At 40.4% G+C, this 22,681-nt stretch overlaps 4 protein-coding genes across 14 annotated transcripts in view; 3 read left to right on the forward strand and 1 right to left on the reverse strand.

Annotated features, from left to right (window-relative positions):
- The window catches only part of lzts1 (leucine zipper, putative tumor suppressor 1), a 13,977-nt gene extending 8,634 nt beyond the window's left edge, over nt 1-5,343 (forward strand). For 6 of the 7 annotated variants that reach the window (XM_020594622.1, XM_020594623.1, XM_020594624.1 and 3 more), the window contains 7 exons: nt 71-190; nt 1,853-2,015; nt 2,119-2,510; nt 2,651-2,824; nt 2,912-3,043; nt 4,124-4,318; nt 4,573-5,343. In XM_020594622.1, the coding sequence (XP_020450278.1) occupies nt 71-190; nt 1,853-2,015; nt 2,119-2,510; nt 2,651-2,824; nt 2,912-3,043; nt 4,124-4,318; nt 4,573-5,121 (1,725 nt within the window). In that variant the 3' untranslated portion in view covers nt 5,122-5,343. The remainder of the gene's footprint in view (nt 1-70; nt 191-1,852; nt 2,016-2,118; nt 2,511-2,650; nt 2,825-2,911; nt 3,044-4,123; nt 4,319-4,572) is intronic. The other variant, XM_020594625.1, reaches the window with a different exon arrangement.
- Nucleotides 5,344-6,619: 1,276 nt separating this feature from the next.
- Nucleotides 6,620-9,764, reverse strand: hspb11 (heat shock protein, alpha-crystallin-related, b11). Its single transcript, XM_020594560.1, has 5 exons — nt 9,519-9,764; nt 9,289-9,395; nt 8,751-8,819; nt 8,624-8,667; nt 6,620-8,529 (listed from the first exon to the last, which is right to left on the reverse strand). Exons 1-5 carry the CDS (start codon nt 9,608-9,610, stop codon nt 8,437-8,439), a joined length of 405 nt encoding a protein of 134 aa, XP_020450216.1. The 5' UTR covers nt 9,611-9,764; the 3' UTR covers nt 6,620-8,436.
- Nucleotides 9,765-9,796: 32 nt separating this feature from the next.
- Nucleotides 9,797-14,223, forward strand: smn1 (survival of motor neuron 1, telomeric). Of its 2 annotated transcripts, none has more exons than XM_020594558.1 (8): nt 9,797-9,921; nt 10,398-10,469; nt 10,561-10,680; nt 10,810-11,001; nt 11,979-12,158; nt 12,683-12,760; nt 13,552-13,659; nt 13,833-14,223. In XM_020594558.1, the coding sequence occupies exons 1-8, from the start codon at nt 9,874-9,876 to the stop codon at nt 13,887-13,889; spliced, it is 855 nt and encodes a 284-aa protein (XP_020450214.1). In that variant the 5' UTR covers nt 9,797-9,873; the 3' UTR covers nt 13,890-14,223. The 2 variants fall into 2 exon arrangements, with proteins under 2 accessions (XP_020450214.1, XP_020450215.1); XM_020594559.1 differs by having other exon boundaries at nt 9,918-9,995.
- A 3,158-nt stretch (nt 14,224-17,381) lies between these two features.
- rtkna (rhotekin a) overlaps nt 17,382-22,681 on the forward strand; it is a 53,704-nt gene continuing 48,404 nt past the window's right edge. For 3 of the 4 annotated variants that reach the window (XM_020594502.1, XM_020594507.1, XM_020594503.1), the window contains exon 1: nt 17,385-17,866. In XM_020594502.1, the coding sequence (XP_020450158.1) occupies nt 17,756-17,866 (111 nt within the window). In that variant the 5' untranslated portion in view covers nt 17,385-17,755. Of the gene's footprint in view, nt 17,867-22,681 lie in introns of all 4 variants that reach the window. The other variant, XM_020594508.1, reaches the window with a different exon arrangement.

Below are 22,681 nucleotides of genomic sequence, written 5' to 3' on the forward strand. Positions count from 1 at the left end.
ATATATATATATATATATATATATATATATATATATATGTGAGTAAAATGTTCACCCTGTATCACACAAGGTGAGCCATAAACCAAGGCCAGTGTACCACACGGGGGGGTTGATGGAGGACCGAGGAAACAGAGATGGAGAATCAGATGGGCAACTGCAACCAAAACTGTCAGAGAACATGACTGAAAGGGTGAGTTCATTTTCATTTTCTCGGGCTTTATTAAAAATTTTAATTTTAAAGGAATAGTTTAACATTTTTGGAAAACATCTTTACAGTATATGCTTTGTTGCCAAGACATCTGTACAGTAAACATAGCTGGGGCCAGCAGCGAGCTACCTTAACTAAGCATAAATACTGGAAACAGGAGAACAGGAGGTTACAAAAATTGCAATATATCATTTGTTTATACTGAAAGAGTAAAAACAACAATTCTACATTTTATCTGGGGTTGTGGGCCTGAGTATTTGTTAACAGAGAGCAACTGCCAGGCAATTAGTAAAGTCTCTTGGGAGTTACTGCTCCTAGTGAAATAGTCTGGCACATAACCCACTTGTGAAATGATAACTTGTCAATTTTAGACTTTGATTTTTTAACCTAATAAACAAACAGAATGCTAATTAATGAGCTTTAGAGATTTGGATAGATACATTTTGTTGCCTTTAGACAGAGCCCTGTTTGTAGTCTTTATGCTAAACTAAGCTAACGTGCTGCTGGCAGTATCTTCATATTTAGCATTTTAGACATAAGAGTGTAATAAATCTTCTTATCTAACTCCTGTCATAGCCTCATAAAATGTTGCTTTGCTGTGCTTTACTTGACTGGAACTGTTGCTATGGTTATTCTTACAACCTTAAGAAGTCATACTTTGTAACTACAACAGACATTGAAACCCTCGCAGCACTGCTGAGTATAAAACATGCACAGCAGGTAGTTTAATAAGTAGCAACCATTCATCATAACCTGTATTGAACCTTCCCAGCTTATTAATCAGCCCCTCCCAGATTAATGACCTAAGAATGCTTTGCTCCTCTGAGAGAAGTCATTTCTGTGCATGAATACGTATGCAAGCTGAGTCTCCTTCAATAGGTCTTTATTCCTCAGGGGCAAGAGGAGTGAAAAAGACGAATAGGAAGCAGCTTTGTAAGAGAAAAAGCAGAAAAAAAGGAGAAGAGAGAGAGAGAGATCAAGGGCCAAAAAGAGCTTGAGGGATACTAAGGGATGAAAAAAATGAGGAAAGGCATCCCAGTCGTGAAGTCAGTGAGAAGGAATGCTGAGCTCACAAGCTTTAGCTCTTACACTTCAGCAGTAGCTCATTTTATTAATATCACAGAGAAAGGCTATTATTCTTCCCTCAGACAGCCCATGGGGGAGGGATGTGGGATGCAGAGGGGAAGAGAAGAGGACAGAAAGGAGGGGAGGAACCAGTTGTGATGCTCTTGGACAGCAGATGTGAAATAGAAGTTCATCTTTGAAATGAGTTTTCTCTTTTATGACAATCTAGTGCACTTTACTTGCAACTACTGCTGTGTGGCTTTTAATACTGTCAGCATGTAGTGCAGCAATTCTGCATGCTTCAGTGGTTTTATTTCAAATACCAAAAGACATGATATAGAAAAAAAAGATCTCTTTCATTTGCACGGACTTCCAGAATGTGACGATATTTCTCTCTGTGAAAACCAGTAATTATGATTTGCAAGTTCCAGAATGTGACTCATCCTTGGCTCTTTGTACTCACCCTGACAGTACAAGAGGATCTGCTTTTTGCTTTGCTGTCAGCTAAGAGGAGCCACTGAATGTAAAAACAAAAACAGGGAAGAGCACTCCTTACTGTGTGTCATTTCACTCTTCTAGACCTCTGTCGAGAAGTCATTGGTCCGTTCCACTGCCTTCAATCCCATGATTCCAGGGAGAATGCCTTCCACAGAGACAGGCCACAACAGCCTGAACCACATCCTTTGTCCTCTGGAGAAAGCAAGGAGCTCAGACATTAGACGCAAGCAAGACACCTTCTCAGGTCTTTATCTCTATTGTACTGATAAATGTTTACCTTAAAATGAGATTATTGAAGTTGAATGACATATTATTATAAAGTACAACATCATCTCTCTTTCTTTCAGGAACTCTCTCTGATTCTGGACAAAACTCTATGTCAAGCCTGCCCACCCATAGCACCAGTGGCAGCCTGAGTGCTCACATAGGCCCTGTCAGTCACAATAATGGCAGCTCAGCTCCTGTGAACAGCCCCAGCAGGAAAGAACAACCCAATTTGCCTCCATGGGTCAGTGGGAACAGTTCAAACCTTGACTGTAGCTACAGGCCTGCTTTAAATGGTGCTGGGGTGGCACCTAAGGCTAAATGGGATGCTGGCACCCCACTTTCTGCAGATGAGCCGAGCCCGCTCTCTGAAACTGCAGGTGGGATTCGGTCTCCCATTACTACAGATGAGTCCCTGATTGAACATTTGGAACAAAGACTGCTGGAGAGAGAGAGTGAACTGCAGGAGCTACAGGTGCCAAGCTGTCATATAGAAGAAAAACAACATGTGCTCTTAATCAAGATCAGCACATCCACGCACACACACACACAGACAACTGTAGTCAGACTGTACAACTCTTTTTTTTAAATTTCACTTTCATCATCTTATATTAGGTGAGTTTTGAGGAAAAGGAAGCAGACACCTGCCAGCTGTTTGTTGACAGACAAAGGTACTGCGCTGAGGAAATGGAGGGGCTGAAGCAGCGATGCTCCACAAAACTACGACAAGTATCCCAAATGGCTGCAAAAAACCAGCAAGCACTCCAACTCCAGGTCAGCCAGCTCCAGGTCAGCCTACCCTCCTCTTATGTTAAATATCACATCACTGAAATTAAATTTATAATCTATAAATCAACTAAGATTTGATTTGAACAGGCAGAGAAGCAGAAGCTTCAGGAAGGTGTCTTCAAGCTAACTCAAGAAAAGGATCTTGTTGCGCTCAGACTGAGGTCTTATGAAAAGGAGAGCACACAGTTGGTTCCGACACTTGAAGAAACTCAGTGGGAGGTGAGTCATGAGTCATAGGCTATGTGTTAAAAACGTTGAGATTGAAACCACGTAGCTTTCAACACAATCTGGCACAACAGCCTCAAACTCTGATGAGGTGTAGGATCATCATGTTCTTCCATCACTAGAAGAAAAATCCACCATTTGGATCATGATTCATAAACAACAATAATCTACCATGATCATAAAAAAGTCAGAAAGACCAGCTTCTTCATTTTCATTTTTTCGGTTATTATTTTTAACACATTTATTTTTAAATCAAAATTCTCTTGCTTTGTTATCACTGCAACTCTCTTCACCCATATAGTTATTGCTGCTGAGAATTTATGAGATGAGCTAATTGATATTTTTCATATAAACAATGAATCAAATGACTAAATGTGAAAGAGGTGATAATTTGAAAATTATCACCAACTCTGCAGTTCTGCTCAGCTCTAGGGAGGTTTTCAGCACCTTTCATCTTTTTTTTGTTTTGGTTTTTACAGCTGGCAACTTTATTGCTTTGGTTCAGTCTCATCACTCTTATCAACCCTGTTTTCTTTTCAGAAAACAAGCTCTGATAAAGCAAATGTATGCTACCTGCCCAGCACCGACGGCAGGCAAACTAATCTGGTGAACATGGGGTATTTACCCACTAAAGAGCCAGATATTTTCCTCAGGAGCTGGAGACCAAAAACAGAGCTAAAAATAGAGCAAAGATTGAACTTACATTTGGCAGGTGGCTAGAAAAATGGCTCCTGATGAATGTTAATCGCTGATTCTTTTATTAATACGCTATGTCTATTACAATTAATCAGAATTTGATTTTGTGTTAATTTTACAGACTTTTATGAGACTGCACAATTAGCATTTAAAACCAATTATAGGTGCTGTCATTGTGGAAAATGAACACAATTTATAACTGTAAAACACATATGAGGTTAAGTTAAGAGAAATATTGTATTTCAGAATTAAAGTAAACATTATCAACAGGGGATTTGTAACAGTATAAGGTTAGGTTTATTTTTTCTTTAACTGCCCAGTGCAGTACATATTGCAGACAATATTTCACTGCTCATCTTCTTAACTGTCCAAATGTAGGTGTGCCAGAAGACAGGAGAGATCTCATTGTTGAAGCAGCAACTGAGAGACTGCCAAGCAGATGTCAGCCTCAAGCTAAACGAGATAGTCAGCCTCAGGGCATCGCTGAAGGAAAGCACAGCTAAAATGGAGATGCTTGAAAAACAGAATAAAGACCATGAGGACAAACTCCACGCTCGCACCAGAGAGGCTGAGGTTAGTTTGCTGATGACTCAGTAGCAATTCATTGTACAATGGAGTTCAAATAAGAACGTGGACAAAATGCCCACACAGTGCCAATAAGAAGAAAGTTCGACCTGACTGTGGCCTTCAGACTGCTTTCAGTATCTCTGTTTCAGCAGACTATAATTCCATAGTTCTATAATTACAGTCTTGATAACATTCACATGATTAGACCTCTTATATCACTCACAGTAATCTTCTCAATTGCTGCCTATATCCATCTTCAGGTGTGCCAAAATGAACTCCAGCGCAAGAAGAATGAGGCTGATTTATTGAGAGAGAAAGTGGGCAAGCTGGAGAAAGACATTCAGGGAATGAAACAGGATCTGGCCACAGCTAAAGAGCAGAGGCTGCATCACAGTTTGCATCCTAAGGCTCATGCTCAAACCCAGCTCTTGGAAAAACAAATTCAGGGCTCCGATACCCCTGCCCAGGGCCAAGGGAAGGAGAACAGGGAACACATCTCCACAGAATCACTCCAGAGAGAAGTGGAGATGCTGAAACAACAGCTCAGGGAGGAGAAGGATGCTCAGGAGAGGCTGGCCAACAGCTTTGAGCAAGAGAGGCAGACGTGGAACAAGGAGAAAAAAAGGGTCATCAAGTACCAGAAGCAGCTCCAGATCAATTACTTGCAGGTGCACAAGAAGAACCAGGACCTGGAGAGGATCCTAAAGGAACTGACCACTGAACTGGAGAGCCGGACAGAGCTAGGCATGGACATCGCCTACTGCTCAGGGTTACAAACATATGACAATGTTATTGCCACAGAGATTTGATGGGAGCATTTACACACATGCTTTCAGTAAAATTGACATTATCATTTGACTGTTTCACCACAGATACATATGGATTTCAGCGTTGCACGCAGCATCATGGCAACTTGAGCTCATGCACTGCTAATTAATGTTTCACAATGGTGATTTAATAGAATGTGCATAATCTAGCATATTTTGTGTCCAGGCCACAGTTATTACTTGTTTACAATAAGTTATTTAATGTTCAAATGAAAATTTTTTTTTTTTTTTTTTTTATTTGTCAAATCACACAGAGTTTCGTAGTTTAATCAACATTTAGGCCATTAGTTCTTAATCAGTACAGGCTAGATAATAGCTGACTCATCTGTTTCATGATTAATGTCTGGTGGTAACACAAAATGAGTATGATTGTGACTTTACGTCTGTCCCTTCAAGCACTGAAAATGAGTAATATATTGTCTATTATGAGCCTAGTTTTCTAAACCTTAATGTTCTTGGACCTATGTATCCACAAGAGGTTTGTGCATAGAACTCAGTTTAAACCATTTTTGAGTCATTTTGAAACAACACACGTCTTATGATGTGAATATTTTTCAATGTAAAAAATAAATACTTCAAATTACAAGTGCTGTCATGCTTTTTCACCCATAAATTATTATTGTATCAATATGTAGTGTGAATTCTTCATACAGAAATGAACACAATACTTTACAGTCTATATTAGAGAACACCTCTGACGGATACCAAGGGCAAATGCTAATTTTGGGGACTCACTTTGTGTTTTGTCTGTGTTTAGAGAGAGGGAGATTAAAGGGGAGTGGATAGTGTCCAATAATAGCAAATACTGTAAGAGATAAACAAAGGAAAAGAGGGTGATCTCCCAGTAAATCTTTCTCCCTCCATTGTTCATCCAACTTTGTGAGAGTTAGCTGGCACTGCTCCACTTGGAGACAAGCACTCCTTCTTAGCAGCAGCCCTGGCTATTTGGCTCTACCATTCTGAAGCTGTTTCACTTCCCACAAGGACAAAGTAATGTGTGAAGCCAAAGGTTAACTACTACTACCCTACTCAATCCTCAGAGATTCACACAAAGTACCAGGCAGAAGTATACGCACACACTACTCTGGTCAAGAATGAGGCAATGAAGGTGCTGAGATTGCTCAGCTGCCCATCATTACATCACATTTCCACGGTAGGGCAGCAGAGATTTAGAGGCAGATGAGATGCTGTAACCACCAGCTCTCCAAATCAAGTGAAAGTGATCAAATAGGTAAGTAGCAAAAAGATCCAGCAAAGCAGGCCACGGCAGAATGGAACATACAACTCAATGCAACAGACGTTTTGGATTTAGAGGAAAAAAAGTTTGTTAAAAAAACTCTATTTACTACCCAACTTCACAAGGAAATGTTGCTTTTAGACTCAGGAATAAATATGAATGCTGTTGATATTTATTCAAAGCTGTCTTGTCAATCCTTCATTATCATTCTCCACTCTTCTTGGACTTAAATAATGAGAAGATTGTTTTCCTCTTCCGTCTAATCATCTAATTCCGGCCTTTTGAATGTTTCTTTCCTCAGCAGCTCTTTCCAGCTCAGCTACTCTCATAACTAAGCTGACTGAACCAAATCAAAACTGAAATCAAATTAAGGCCCAATGTCACTGCGTGTGGCTTTGTTGCTGCCTGAAAGGAGGACCACACAAAATAGCAAGAAATTCATATTTGCTGGCTTGACATGAAAGGAAATAACAGAGCTGGCTGGGTGGAGGTATTTCTTCAAAATAACTATATTATGACACATCACTTACACTTACACAATTGCACACAAGAAACATATATGTACATCCTTGCTGCAGTGTTTTTCAGGGGTTTGTACAACATGTATACAGCATTTCTAATGTGCTTTAACAGCAAAGTTAAAAAAAACACACAGTTAATTACAACCTGTGGTAGCAGAAAGGTTTCTGAGATATTCATCACTGTAAACTCAGCTGAACAAAGAGAGTGTTGGTCCAACAGATGTCTCGGTGTGATAGGACAGCAGTTAAGCAGCCGTCAGAAGACACTGGGTGATAATTTAACCCTGCCCTGCTGTGACATGATAACACACTAATATCCTGATGTGATTCTCCTCATCAGTTGACAGTCAAGCACAAAAGGGCCTGAATTCATTAGCAATGGTGGCATGCATTTGCAAAAAAAGGGATCTCTGGTTTACACATTCACAGCATAAAAAAGTAATACATTCGCAATTTGAGCTACAGAAAAATAACTGAACTCCTATGAATCCTGTGAAATGTGTTTGCGCTTTATTTCTTGGCTCGACCCTCACCTTTAACATTATAATAAATTTTCTTTTTCACTAAATAATAGATGAGTTAATATCACTGGATCAGCTCCTCCCTTGCCCTCATTACTCATTACACACTCATAAACTGAAATGTGCTATATGACAGCCGTAACCCTAAGCAATTAGTCACTCTAAAATATCAGGGGGCTAGTTATTCAGGTATGTATTTCATATTTTTATTGGTTTATTCGGAGCCCTGCATGCAGCTCAAGCTACAACAAACATAGCCTAAGCAAATCGCCAAGCTCCTCCACAGTCAGAAATGTAATTGGGGAGGGAGTCCCAAAGGGTCCTCACACACTGCTGAACTCTTTACTACTGACAAGTTGAAATGGTAAAGGAGGTAGATAAGAGTTTTGTTTGTGTGCGAATGTGTGTGTGTGTGTGTGTGTGTGTGTGTGTGTGTGTGTGTGTGTGGTGGATACAGCATTTATAGGAGGTGGCTTAAGTACTTTGCGCAAATAATCTTTAGATACTGGCTGGTGGGGGGGGTTGCCATCATCTGTACTGATGGCAATTTAGACCTTGACTGCTCAAAATGAGTTAATTATCTCTCACACAGAGAGAAACTTCTATTGTAAGTAATTCTACCATTCCTGACAATCCAACTGTTTTTATGCTAAAGCTTTGCCAACTATGAATGTGTGAAATTAGCAAGAACAGTTGAATGTGGGATGAAAAGCCCCATAACTGTTAAATAAGCAAAGCAAATGGGTGAAAGGCAATTTCAGAATTTGAGGCCAGAGTTTAAAATGTACCACAGCTTTCAACCGCATGCTTTGTGTGCAATTGCAACTTCCCTACAAAAAATGCAAATGTTTGCATATTCATGAAATTCAATTATCAGATTCCCTGTCAGAGTTACAGCTGTCTGCCACAAGGAGGAAGATGTCATTGTGTGTCCCTTATCAAAACAGCCTAAGAACTGAATATAGGCATACATATGTAGAGAATATCATGAGGCTTCAGTTCACAACAGTCAAGTGTGTCAATTTTGGACAGTAACTCTGTGCACTGAAACAAAGTGGTCATGTCCAGTGGTGATGATAAAACGAAGGTCCGTTGCACTGCTTCCATTTAGCTGTAAGTGAAAATAAGCAGAAACAGGTGTTTTATCTCTTAATTCAATGCATTCATAAGGGTCACACATCAGTAATATTGTTATTTTGACTTACTGAAATTGCATTTGACTGAAGGTGCCCCTCTGTATTTTGGAATTCTGTAAAAAGACAAGTCAACTTATTGCTCCCAATTTCAATTCTTTGACATTTAAAACAAATGTGAAAACAAATATCCCCTTACCTTTCTGTGTAGCAAACTCAAATTGAGAAGCATTTTGTGACATTTTCTTTTCTATTTTCAGATGCTTGACTGCAAAAAAACAAAACAAAAACAGCCAGATATCTATAAATTGTTCAACAATAGTTGAACAACACTGAAAAAACACAAACTAGGTACATTTTTCCTTTAAGAAACTGTGTAATCTGAGGTTTTATTTAATGCTTGAAGGAGTCTCCATACTTTGGAATCCAAATTTTGATCCAGCTGATCATAATGGAAAAAGTAATGCAGACTATGTTGACAGTGACATATAAATTAAGCATTAACAACGGGGGATTTAGTATCTATTTACAGTGTGAATAATACCAAAATGAGTAAGCACATCTCAAGAGTCAAACTTACCGTTAATTCAGTTTTGAGGATAACAGCACTTGATCTGTTTACAGAATGCCATGGGGGACATAGACAGATAGCGTAGACGGGAATTCTTTGGCTGATTTATCAAAGTAGCCAGTTTATTTAACAATAACCACGTATGCCACTCTCGCTACCTCCTTACCATTGTAGCTGTCCACTGTCACCGCAGAAACCATCGTGGGTTCGGGTAAGCGAATGATGAACTCCTGAGGAAACATCCCGGTGGACATCCAAAACGTGTTAGTGTTTCTGGTGAGAGGGACAAACAAACGTCAATTTTAACATTCTGGGTTGGGTTAGAGTGCACTGAACAAAGTGAACACCTGACATTAATTTTCTCTGTAACGTTATTTCAGAAGAAGCAACACTGACCCGTCAATGATGTTTTCTGGTGGGTGGTTCTCATCGCTGGATGTTGCGACGACAACTTTTGCACCCAGCAAACTTAGAGACGCCTCAGTCATCTTCAGTAAGTCACACAACAAGGATTATGATCGCCGCTGTTGTCTGAATAAGGAAAGGAATAAATGGCTGATAACAATATACAGCAACTTATTTCTGCTTATGGGTCTTTATGAAGCCAGTAACTAGCTATTGCCGTTGCCAAGCCAACCATTTCGTCGCAAGATATATACGTCAACACTACGCAACGCGTCATCGTTTCCTACGTACGTTCAGCAAGTTGCTCGTTGTTTAACAGTTAGCGGTGTAATCTTCAGTTTTTCACATGGCGAATGGATGCAAAGAAGTGTTATTTACACGCGGATCTGGACAGGTTAGTTATGTGCGCCACTTGGTATAATGACAACAAGTGAAGGTTTCTAGGCTATGATGGATTTTGTTGAGAAGGTGAGCTCGGACGCTAAGCTAACTTACAAACCGCAGCTAAGTTCGGCTAGGTTTGGGAACGATAAATATAAAACCAGTGTGCTTGATGTGTTCATTTAATCGCGATATCGCTATACTGCAATACAGTGTCTTTTGAGAACTGGTGAATTATCTTTAGCTGCATAAAGATGGTGCACCTTGACTAAGTTGCAGAGGATGCAAAGAGTAAACATGTTCGGTCATAAGTTAAGTCGCCAGAAGAAAAGATGTTCTGCTCTGTAAAATTAGCCGAAAGTATAAAATTAAATAACCAATAAGAGTCCATAATCCTTTTCTATTAATATTTTGCTCAACTTTGAATGGGAATGGCTTGTGAAAGACTTTCAAATGCAGAGGCTCTAAATATGATGTTCACTGTTTCAGAGTGATGATTCAGATATATGGGATGACACAGCATTGATAAAGGCTTATGACAAGGCAGTTACATCATTCAAGGTAAAGTATATGCTTTAGAGTATATGTGACTCTTAAACATTTGTTTGTTTTTGCTTCTTAAGTCCCTACTCTTCCCTTTTTTTTTTGCTAGACTGCCCTTAAGGGTGAAGATGAGCCACAAGCCTTTAAGAAAAACCAACCAGGAAAAAAACGGAAGAACAACAAAAAGAACCAGAGCAGGAAAAAACCCAATTCATCACCAGATAAAGAGGTGTGTAACAGGAACTAAACATGCAGATAAATAAAGGAGGTTAAGAGTTCAGTAGTTGTGTTGTATATTCACAGCATATTTCACTAATCTAAATTCATCCATGTAATTAGAGTTTATTTTGTGTCATAGTGGCAGGTTGGGGATTCGTGCAGTGCTTACTGGTCAGAGGATGGCCAGCTCTATGCAGCCACCATCTCCTCCATAGATGAGAACAGGGGTACTTGTATAGTTGTTTATACAGGATACGGCAACGAGGAGGAGCAGAACCTTGAAGATCTGTGTTCAGAGATTTCTGAAGGGGGTGAAGAAACAAATACCAAGGTAAAGCACTGAATGTAATTGTTTTATTAATACTAATAGTAATGGAATACAATATATTTAATGTATTTTACCATGTTACATTAATGTTTTACATTCTTGCCATTTTATTTAACGGGTTAAATGTAATGCATATTTCATCTTGATTCCATTTTGTTTAGTGGTTTATTTATTAAATTCCCTCATGCCAAATGCGATGTCTTGTCCAGACAGCAAAATTTGTTAGCATGACTGAAGTTTCTTACTCTAAAGGTCAGGTTGTGCATTCAGAGCCATAAGAAAAGTTCTTTGCAGACAGATAAACCCCTTTGACACATGCATTTCAGTTTATTGCCTCACCAACTTCACATTTTGAAGTTTACCATGAACAAGCTATAGAGTAATATTTCATTTTAAAAATGCCTGGCAGTAAGCCAGCTCATCCTTGGCAATATGTCTGTAACCTCTACTCAGTGAACTAAGGTAGTATAGAGTTTGATAAAGTGATAAGAGTTCACACAAGGTTATGTCTTGCACTTTGTCTTTCACACCACAAAATGAGAACTTAACAAAATTAACAGCCTGAGAGTAAAATAGGATGAGGCAATAGAACAGTTATCTTTGATAAACTGTTCTGTTTTCCCCACTGTAGACTGACTATAGGCTAAAATACTAGGAAGTTACTGTCAGCTGAGGCAAAGTGAGAGAAATGTTCATTACAGCACTTGATTTTGATTAAATAGGGATTCCTGGAATGCAGCAAACATAACAAATTGCTGTTTCACAATGTAATTAATCCAAGGATTAAGTCATAATTAGTAAAGTGCTTGCATCATATACATATTGTAAATTAATCTGGCTATAGATGAGTAAATATTTTTTTCTTCAGTTTTTGCATATACATTTTTTCCACTCCTTCAACATCAAAGTTATACGTTTCAGAAGTTGTATACCAAGGTATAAGTACAAAGAGAAAGATAACTTGTGCTTCTACATCTAAGGTAAACGAGGCAGAATCATCAACAGGAGAGAGTGACAGGTCAACCACACCAAACCAACACAAACAGCAGCCCCTTGGTAAAGCCCAGAAGTCCAAGGCCCACAAAGAACCTCCCCCTGTGTGGGCTCCTGGCTTCCCTGGGTTTCCTCCAGGTCCACCTCCCTTGCACTCCTTCAGACAGGTAAGAAGAAAACTGTACCTTCCTTTATTTGTCAGTGAACAAAATTAACTGGTAATAGACTGTTTTCATACTTTATTGCTTGATATTAAAATGTTGAGTTTAAACCAATTTAGACTTCAGCTAAAGTAATAGTAAATTTAAACAATAAAATGTTTACAATGTGAACAATAAAAAGAATATAAACCACAAACTCTCAGAGTTGGCATTTATTGCAGGGGACTTGTACTGGATTGCAGTAAAGTGAACCAACATTTGTTAATAGTTCTACCCTCTATATTGATGTAACATTCTTCAAAGTCATAAAGAGATCAAATGAAAATGAATGTATTCTACTGTATATGTGGAGGTTGTTCTGATTACAAGAACGGAATGACCCCAGACTACACTTATTTTATGTAGAGTCAGTGAAGAGGCTCTTTAAGCTGTGAACCTCCTTTTCAAGCAAAATGATGTGGGGTACTGTTTGGTAATACTGATATCACTGTGTTGTTTTAAACTCGCTTTGTGTCTTTTGTATCCTCTAGCAAGGGGGCAGCAGACAATCTCGTGGTCACGGGCCTGTACCTCCACCCTGGCCTCCCATGATGGCTTTTGGTCCACCAGTGAGTTGGAATATATTTTATACCAGTGGTTTTCAAACTTTTTGTGCCCAAGGTGCACCAAAGGACACGCCAAAATCTCAAGGCACACCAGTGTTCATGTCCATGGAAAATAGCATGAAAATAGCACCTGCATTTTTTTTTTAGCAAGTGGAGAGGATAAGGGTCTCCGCTGCCGTGTGAGGTTTTGTCTACTTTTCAGTAAGCTCCACTAGCATATATCTTTCCTCCATCGCCTTATCATACAATTCTCCCAATCCCACAAACAGTCCTGCTGCCTCTGGTGCAGATCTTGTGCCCTTAGGCCACATTTTTCTCAACACAGAAGTGATGTTTGGCTTCCAAATGCTTCTTACTTGGCACCACATTAGAAGGTGATGCACTCAGGCTGAGGGCTGTTGACATCCGCGGTTAAGCTGAAGCCATATGATATGCGGCTTTCATGATACTGTCTACTGACACTTCTTTTTCTCTTTTCTTGAGGTGGTTCTTTTAGGTTACAAGATTTGCCTCTGAATTGGGAAATAAGTGTTTACAAAGTACTGACATAGTAAATTAAAAATTCATCATTTTTGTGTTGTTGTGTACTGCAGTACTAATGTTGTCATACAATTTGGTGTGCTAAAGCAGATAGTAGGTCCTGCAGTCTGCATGTAAAAAGTATACATTTACTCATCCAGCTGGTAAATTGAGAAACAGTCAGTCAGTATGTTAGGTCGGGATAGATGCCGGCAAATATCGTGAGCCTCCAGCATCTGATGACACTCTCTCTTCTGTTGATGTGTCTGACTCAGATGATCCCACCACCTCCGCCAATGAGCCCGGATATGGTCGATGATGAGGCCCTGGGCAGCGTGCTCATCTCCTGGTACATGAGTGGATATCACACAGGATACTACCTGGTATGTGAACAGAGGCCAAGTGGCTAAGAAAGGGCTTTCCAGGTCTTTCTTACAGGTTCGGTCTCTTACATTGTGTTGTGAAGTTTTAGAGGTTGTTATTGTAACTTCTTTTTTGTTTGTTTGTTTAGAGGGACCTATATTAACATCATGTTCTTCTGTTTGTTTTTTTTAAGGGATTGAAACAAGGACGCAAAGAAGCAGCCAGCTGGACGAAACTGCACCACAAATGAAATGATCAAGTCGAGATATCATGGTTTCATTTACTCAGGGCCTCACCTGGGGCAGCAGCTGCTCTCCCTGTCTGGTGCGTGTTCTTGTTTCAAAAGCAAATGTTGAAATTGTAGTGTTAATTAAGTGTACATGGTGTGAACAGAATACCCATCAGAGTTCAAGGAGGAGAGCTTTGTATTCTTTGTACATAGATGAAATAAAAGCTATCAGAGCACAATTGGTGACTGGCTTCATATTTAGTTTTTATTACTGTACATTGTAGCATAAACACTGTTGTAAAATGAAAATGTACCGAACAGTAGATGTGTAATTATAGCCACTTTTTTCCACTCATTGGTTATTTTTTCTCATTTATTTATGAATTAAAAGAGGCGAAGAGTTTGCTGGTGATGACTTTTCCAAATGTCTGACCATCTAAAATGACATGGTTGTAATGTCAAGTATTGTCCAGCAGAAGTCAGACTAGTAAAATGTGTTCATGTTAGGGAAGTGTGGCATGAATACATAATGTCTTGGTGTTTATAGAATCACTGCCATACAGAGGAACACTCCGCTTCTGATGGTGTGTGTGTGTGTGTGTGTGTGTGTGTGCTATACACTTGTGTTTCCTCGGATGCTAAGAATTCAATTGCAAGCCTGGCTTGACTTCTGCTTTAGTCCCTCTGGTGCTTTTACACACTTAATTCAGAGTACCGTTCCAGTATGTGCCTTGCATTCAAGCTTGCTGGTCTCCCTGAGGTGTTCCACTTGTCCACCACCCAATATTGGATCACATCTATCATAATCTTTTTCAACTCTCATTCAACTGGTGCATATTACAGGGTAATAGTAGGCAAGGCTTCCATTACAGATGTTATGACATGTTGGGCCAGTTGTGCAAATAAAGACTGATCCTTAAAATCACTGAGACAAGATCACTGAAAGATATTTGTCTTTATGTGTGGCAAACTCAGCCTTGCAAATCTTTCATAGCAATGAGAGAGGTTGTGAAGGTAAAGAGAAGGATAAGGATGTTTTTAGAACAGAAAGACACCTGTATTTCATAACTTTGTATGGCAAAGCAGGAGGTGTACTTGGCTCCAACATACTCTACAGTGTCTGCTCAGTACTACTTTTTTCTGAGATGGCCTGAAAACTGACTTTGCCAGGAATGTTGAGGTTGAATAAAAGGAAGTAGGGCAATGGGTGTAAATACTGTATGCAAGTTTATATTTAGAGTATAGAAAACCACATATAATTGCAGTGGGAACAGCTACAATCATTCTGCTGAGCCTGTAGCACTTTCATTGTATGAAAAAGAAGCCAAAGTGATTTCCCATATTTCCTATGCTGGTGATTTTCTGCCTGCTTATACCCACAACTCTGATTCTAAACTGGTGGGCAAATGAAATTGCACTATGTCTGTCTGTGTGTGTGTGTGTGTATGTGTGTGTGTGTGTGTATGAGGGAGAAAGAAACAGAATAGGGTTTTGTGGGTGGAAGTAACAGCATGATGGCTTTAATAGCATGTGACCTCCCTCCAGCTGATCCATAGCCATTGCTTTCTGAGTGAAGAGGGGTCCCTTTGTTTGTGTACTGACAGTAGTCTGCATTTTATAGCCCACTATGACTGTGCCAGTGCTGACTGCTGTGTTTGATTCTCACTGTTGCAGTCACTTTTGTTTTCGCCATTTTGTGTGCATGTGTGTGGGCAGAAGAGAGAAAAGAGGAATGGTAACAGGAGAAAATGTAACTCGTGGGATTTACAAATGGAATGTGCGCTACAAACAAAGTGGGATCAATCAGGCCGATCCTTTCCCCACAGATGGGTTTAAATTCTGCCACAGCAAAGCCTGCTCATAAGCCCATTGCTTACCTGAGCCCACAGCAGACTGAGGTGCCCAAAGGGCTCAAAATAGCCTGGTGAGGAGTTAAAAGGGGGTCAGACTTAGAACTTGAGAAAGCACTGCCCCCTCTTTGTGACTGTCAACCCCCTACTGACCAGAGTAGCATAAGGCATGCAAACAATCTGTATTTCACATAGTCCCTTCTAGGAAGCAGACGGACATCCATGTGAGATCACGAGTTTACAGCACCTTCAGCTGTTTACTCAGGCTCCTGACATCAACAACTATCTTGCTTTTAAATAAGAGACTTGGGGGGAGATTAGAGAAATGGCCTGACAAGCCCCTTTGCCTTTTTCCATAGACACTGAGCAGGAAACGCTATACAGTATACCATCATTACATGTTGGAGACTGTGGCACGAACAACATTAACCCCAATTGAGGAGAGTAAGTGTTTTTTGAGACAGGAAAACAATTTGGACTCTTGAGCATAAATCACTGGGTAAAAGTGCATGTGAGACTTTGTTTTACAGTGCAGTGCTGTGGGAAATGCAATGCTATTCATATGTGTTTCTGTTCCAAAGAACACAAGTGACTGCACTAAATTTAGACTTTATGGCTGACTCAGAGATAGCAGATTGCAGTATCAAGGATGTTTATGACTGAAACCAAATTGAACAAAACATGCTCACCATCAGAACACCATGATACCAGACACTGCGTTCCCAAAGTTAATTGCTTACCCAAAGTTAATTAAAGCAGTTATGTTGTAAATAGTAGGGAAATCACAGTGAAAAGTGGTTCACAATTACACACAGCCTAGTGTAGACATTTATCTTAATGCACTGATTTTCAGCTTTGCATCAATAAAGGCATTTAAAAATATTTATGGAGTTTCGGTACTTCTGATTTTTCTTTCTCTTTTACTAGTTTACTCTTGATTTGGAGAGCTTCGGGTGATATAGCAGGTTAAGGTTACACTGTCTGTGCAAACAATTGATAATTGAACCTTTGCTGAACACTGGCTTTTCGCCCCTGAATAGTTCTTATAGAATCACCACAATGAACTACCCAAGGCATCACCAAGGAACAAGTTTGGACTTTGAACCAGGTAAGACAAAGCATCACTCAGTGAAGCAGAGACTTGTAGAATAAACAGACAAACACACACATATGATACAAGGGTAGCCATAAAATGTTTTTTATAGAACTAAGTAGTGTTGGTATGAGGTTTGTGTCATGAGGCTGAGACTTTCTAGGACCCCCCCCAGCCCTAGGAAGATCATAGTCCTTTGGCAACCTGTGTAAAGATCATTTAGGAGTGTTACAGTGGCAAAACACAGACATGAGTTTAAAAATGTTAGTGGCACTAATATGAAATATAATTTAATCTAGAAATTTGTAAAATCACAGATACATTGCAATGCATTGCCTTTGAATAGCCTACATTTTTGGCCAGATTTTGTATATTTTGAAAGTGAACCTCTATGCCAAAATAAAATAATTTAGGAGGGCAAGTGTTGGTAAAAGGAATAGTGCGGCGCCCACATGTGCACATGCATTGTGCTTTAACTGTCCTTGCTGGATGATTTGCATAAGCAGGCCTCCAACAGGAATCTGAGGTATTGCACCATCTGCAGAGTACTCGCCGTTCATCGCCGGTAGAGGTCTCCGGACACAGCACAGGGCAAAGTTAGGTCTTCATGTGCACCACACGGGGTGTCAGCGCGCCACCGTTGGACGCAGAAGCGCACGCAGTGTTGGGAAAAGTGAAAGGTCAGCTGAGACAGTGGACTGCAGTCAGAAGTCTGTGTTTTTAACCGTGAGAAAGGACTTTCTCAGCCTCTGCTGCCACTTCAGAACAAACGCATGTGTTTTATTCGGGAGTTTGCCTAAATTTCTCTGGAGTTTTCTCCGGCGGGGGGTCGTTTTGTGCCGCTGAGGCTCTTTGGCAGTCTGCTCTCTTTACGCCCACTTTAAACTCGGCTAAGACGAGTTACACACAGGACTGTAGCGTGAAGCTGCCAGAAAGCAGAGACGATGTTTTGCCGAAATCAAACAGCAAGAGCCACCGTTGCCCGCGGCTCTGCCCTAGAAATGGAGATACGGCGAGGGAAGTTCAGAAAGAGCGTTTTTCTGGACACATCACAGGTAGACCCAGATTGTCCGTCTCTCCACACCCACACCCACACACACTATGGCATGGGGGTTACAACTTTGATTTATCTCACCCCCTCTGGAAACTTCTTTGGCACACATTTGACATTGTTTTGAAAGCATCTGAGTGTATACCCTGCTTTGCGTGATATGTAAATTAAGATGCACTGAAGAGTTGTGTTGATGCGTTCACGTCCGCAAATTAGCATTAGATCTGATAATAATCCCACAGAGACTGAAATGTGTGTCTGTGTGTAGAAGTGGGTTGCAAATAGCTCAGACTTTTATCATGTTATGCTCCAGCTCCCATGATGTTGTTTTTAATAAACCCATTCCTTCATGGTTTAATATTTACTTTTGTTGTGATGTTGGCGCCTTAGGCCGACTCATTTTAACTCCATACATTTCGCAAAGTTTAAAACCTTTTTCCAAGAGATATCTGCTTCACCTTGTTCAATACATTCTGTGGATAACATTAAAACTGTTTTCCTTTATCAGCTCTTGGCTCACTGTGTTTGGTTTTGACTGTAGCATATGGACAGACACCCTGAAGCGAAAAGTCCAAAAAAAAGGTTGCATTCACCAAAAGCCGATAACTAGGTTATTCCTCTGTTTACAACTGGTACTCTCCAGGCATGTTGTCCTTTTCCTCTGTGCAAAGCTCCGGTGTTTACATCTGCTTCATATTAGCCACTGAGCAAACAGTCAAAGGCGACTTCCAGTTTTAATTCTTTTTACTCATGGTCCAGTAATACTGTTGTGATGCAGAGCCCTCCCTCCCTAATCAAGCACACCTGCCTGCTAGGCCTGGGTAGTGCTGTGGTTTCCTTTCCCAGTGCTGGTATTTGGTTATTTAGTTGGAAACATGTATTTGTTTTGTGAGTGTTTGTATCTGATAAATTAAAACCAAATCCACATTTGACATGTTCTCTGTTTTGGATGTTTAGGCAAGTGATTTAGTTTTTACCAGGCAAACTGAAGGATGAAGGACAAGCCTGTGTGTGGGAGAGGGAGAGAGAGAGAGAGAGAGAGACTCGATTGTAAGAGGATACTTAAGGAATGTTAATGGTGTAAATGGGAAAGATATAGTGTATTGATTCTGATTCTGTCTCTCGCCTTCCCTTGTTGAATCCTTCTTGCTCTTCCATCCTGTCTGTGTGTATGCAGGCACGCATGTTTTCAGCATATGTGTACTTGTTGTGTCACAGGGACACACAGCTAAGCCCTGGGAAGTTGCATTGATCTGCAGTCAGAATTACCCCTGATATGGTGCATGAGTGGCATGATTTCATGTCTGACACACAAGCTTGCGTAGCCTAGTAGCACTTTACACTTCCTGGAGGTGCAGTATGTTAATGCGGTTAAGTCAGTACAGTATCTCAGGCAAGAGGGAGTGATCTCATGTGTGTTCAGGTTTAGTTTCAGATGGTGTGAGCTCATGATCTTGAGACATTGTGATAAAAAAATGAGCAATGGTATTAGGTCTTTCTTTGGGGCAGCTTAGGCATTCTTTACTCATCTTACATAATATGTATTAATGTGTTTATTGGGCAAGCAGGGGTTACAGCTTTTTCCCTTTTATATTGTTGAATCTTTGGGGGAATTTTATCAGATGAAATTGTGATTTAAAAAAATGTTGATCTGTTCTGTTCTGTTCTGTTCTATTCATCACATTCATCTTTTAATCACGGTTCATGGAACTTCCATCCCTACCCCTACCCTGTTTAGTTTCTGTATTAGTTATTTATACAGGTAAAGACTTCTCTTCTTTACATAACAACAATCATTGCTTCCTTAATTTTGTAATCATCTCTCTGCTGTTTCTCATTTGAGATGAATTTTTGTCTCTGCTTTTGTTGCCAATGCTAATGATCTTCTTTCTGAGACGTCGACTTTCCTCCAGCTCTGTGCATCAGGGATCTCTCGGTGCCAGAATGGGACCAGTCTGTGGCATTTCAATGAGGCAGGTTTACTTGGTGTGAAAGCACCAACTTCTCACTGTGCCAGCAGATAGAACGGTTGTGAGCATTTGTGCCAGCTTTTGAGCTTCTTTTGTAAACGTGTGTATGTAAAAGTATTCTTTTTTTGGGTCAGTGACTTGTTATCAGAAATGCACAGTGCTCAAACAGCTGATAGAGAAAGAAAAGCTTCAAATGCTTTGCTGTTCTGAGGTGACCTGTGCTGCCAAAGTTAAAGACATTTGTATTTGGGTAGTGGTGATTAGATATGTCCATTCATGCTCCAGTTATCAAACCCAAAGTCTTGGTTAAATGCACAGCAGTAAACGGTCTAAATAAACATTTCTGATATAATCATCATCAATGTATTAGAGTAAAGGGAAACCTATAGTTTTTATTGAGTAAATTGGCAAAAATGCACTCACATTCACTGCTGAGTGTGTCTGCATTTTATTTTTTTGTTTTTATTATTATTATTATTTTGTGTTAGTCGTCCTGCCAAGAGGCTGGAGGCAAATGAAGCCAAGAGGATGATTTGGTAAGAGGCTGTTATTAATTTAGAAACTGGAGGTTTCTCTGGATTATGTGCTTCATTACAGCAGTTAGTTAGGTAAATAAAAGATTAAAATACTTCCAGGCATGCAGTTTGATGTTTAGATATATCCACTGCAAGTTATTGTTTCCAATTTTGGCTGCATTACCAAGAAATGTTCTGAAAGGCTGTATCTGACCACCCATCCCTTGAGGTCCTGTGCTCAATCATTCTGCCTTGTGCCTATCACAAATTGATAGTGATGTGGTCATAGATTGGATGGAGAATGAGAAACCGAGCAAACTATTACATGCTCATGCAGGATTTGTCCAGAAATCCATTCTATAGCCGCCCTGGCGATCGTCTGCCTGCTGCTCTCAGTGGGAGCACAGAAGGCATCTGCTTTCTACATCCCGCCTCTCTGATCCGCAAGGCGACCAGTGTGTCTCTGCTCTGTCTCCATCTATGCCAGCTCTGCTGTTTCAGCTGTATCCACCCAGGCGTGCAGTGGGAGAATGAAAAAGTGTGGTTATTATGGAGGTGAGGATGGAATGTCCTCTGTTTCAGTGTGCCGACTTTGTGTTATGTTTAACTGAAGAATGATCCCCACTAGTCCACGCCACTGTGGCTACCACCAGCTATGCCAGGCCGGGAAGTGGTTTGGTGTGTGTGTGTGTGTGTGTGTGTGTGTGATGTCACACCCATCCACCCACACTCTCTTCCAGTCTGCAGTAGCGTATGGCAAGGTCTGAAAGTCTTCCATGTATGTTGAGAACACACAAAAACAGTTTTAACAGCTTTGGGCTGCAGGTTTTTTTTTGGCTTTGGTGCTCTGCCCATCTCCACCCTGGAGAACCAACACTCTCACCAGTGACTATCCAAACTGGACATACTAGTGGCTTTAGAAAACTGTAGGCATTCCTTTTGCTTAGGATAGGTGTCCCACCCTAAAAAAGATCTGTTGGACACACCAATAATGCAATAATTTGTCTATATAGTAAGCCATAGATTTGCAAAGGAAGAGGCTAATATCAGAACTAGGTTAAAATCTTTGTTTTTTGATTTTCTTTATACTCTGATTTTACCACATATGTGAAGAATATTTTGCTTTCATCAGTGGAAAACAGTGCATCCTGGTGTTGTTTTGTCCAGGTTGGAGACGTTTGTCTAGCTGATATGTATTCTCCACATGCTTAGATGTACGGTTTATACCGTAGTTCACAGAGGCAGTCCTTGAACTGTTGCTCCTGCTATTGTGTTTAATGTGGCCTGACAGAAAATTGTAAGCCTGTTTCAGTAAACATATGTTTGCCTCCTGACATACTGTATGTAGAGAGAGATGTCATCTAGATGTTGCCAGGATGACTCTTTTACCAGCAAAAAGGAAGCACCCTCAGACCATGAAGCCACTGAGAAAGAGTGGCTTTCATGGGAATGCCAAAGCTTCCCCCAAGCTAGGCTCACTCTGAAGACCACTCTGTGTACCCAGAGAACAATGGGCCCTCACTGCACTGAAAACCAAAACCAAGTCCTGTTCTGGGGCATGAATTGCCAGGAAAAGGGGCTCAAAGGCACCGGGGTTCTGAGGAGCAGATGCACCTTCCCAGACTTCTTGAATGACTGCAGTGTCAGAGTTGCCAAGACTGGGCTGCACAGGGTGCTGGGAGAGAGTTACGAAGAGGATGTTTACTCCAGTCTTCAAAATGAGTGTGGGAATACCCAGTAGTGCTTAAATTTATGTGAACTCTAAAGTATGTGTGTGCAGCCCTGGGGCTTTCTGGCATGTTGAACACTGCAGGGGTGCAGGGAGGATGCCAGGGAAAAGTTTACCCCTTGCAAGACCTTTCCTTTCAACAAAGCTTGACCACTTTGGAGGCTTTCTTGCTATGCTGTGGGATATATTAACTAGGAAATGTTTAACTTTTTTTTTAATTAAACAGGCTTTGTGTGTACATCATTGTGACATGCCCTCTGCAAGCACAATTGAAAAATTGTTTAATCTCGGTTTCTTCAAGCTGTGAGTAAAATTTAACCAGTGTCCTGCTATTGTTCCCACGGTAATCACTGGACTGTCTGTCCAACAATACGGAGAACTAAGCTTGATTGTTCAAATCTACTATATTGTAATAATCTCTTTTAGTCCATAATTTGTACATTTTACCAGTGAGCCATCTGACAGTCATCATCTATTATAACTATGTTTACTTGTTGTACACACACACACACACACACATATACATATTAGTCCCACAGTTACAGCATGTCCTCTCATGCCGACCCTTCACACTCCACAGACCTAAGGACAGCACTTTCCTTGTA

Source organism: Monopterus albus, unplaced genomic scaffold, assembly GCF_001952655.1.
Source record: "Monopterus albus unplaced genomic scaffold, M_albus_1.0 scaffold23.1, whole genome shotgun sequence".
Lineage (NCBI taxonomy): Eukaryota > Metazoa > Chordata > Actinopteri > Synbranchiformes > Synbranchidae > Monopterus > Monopterus albus.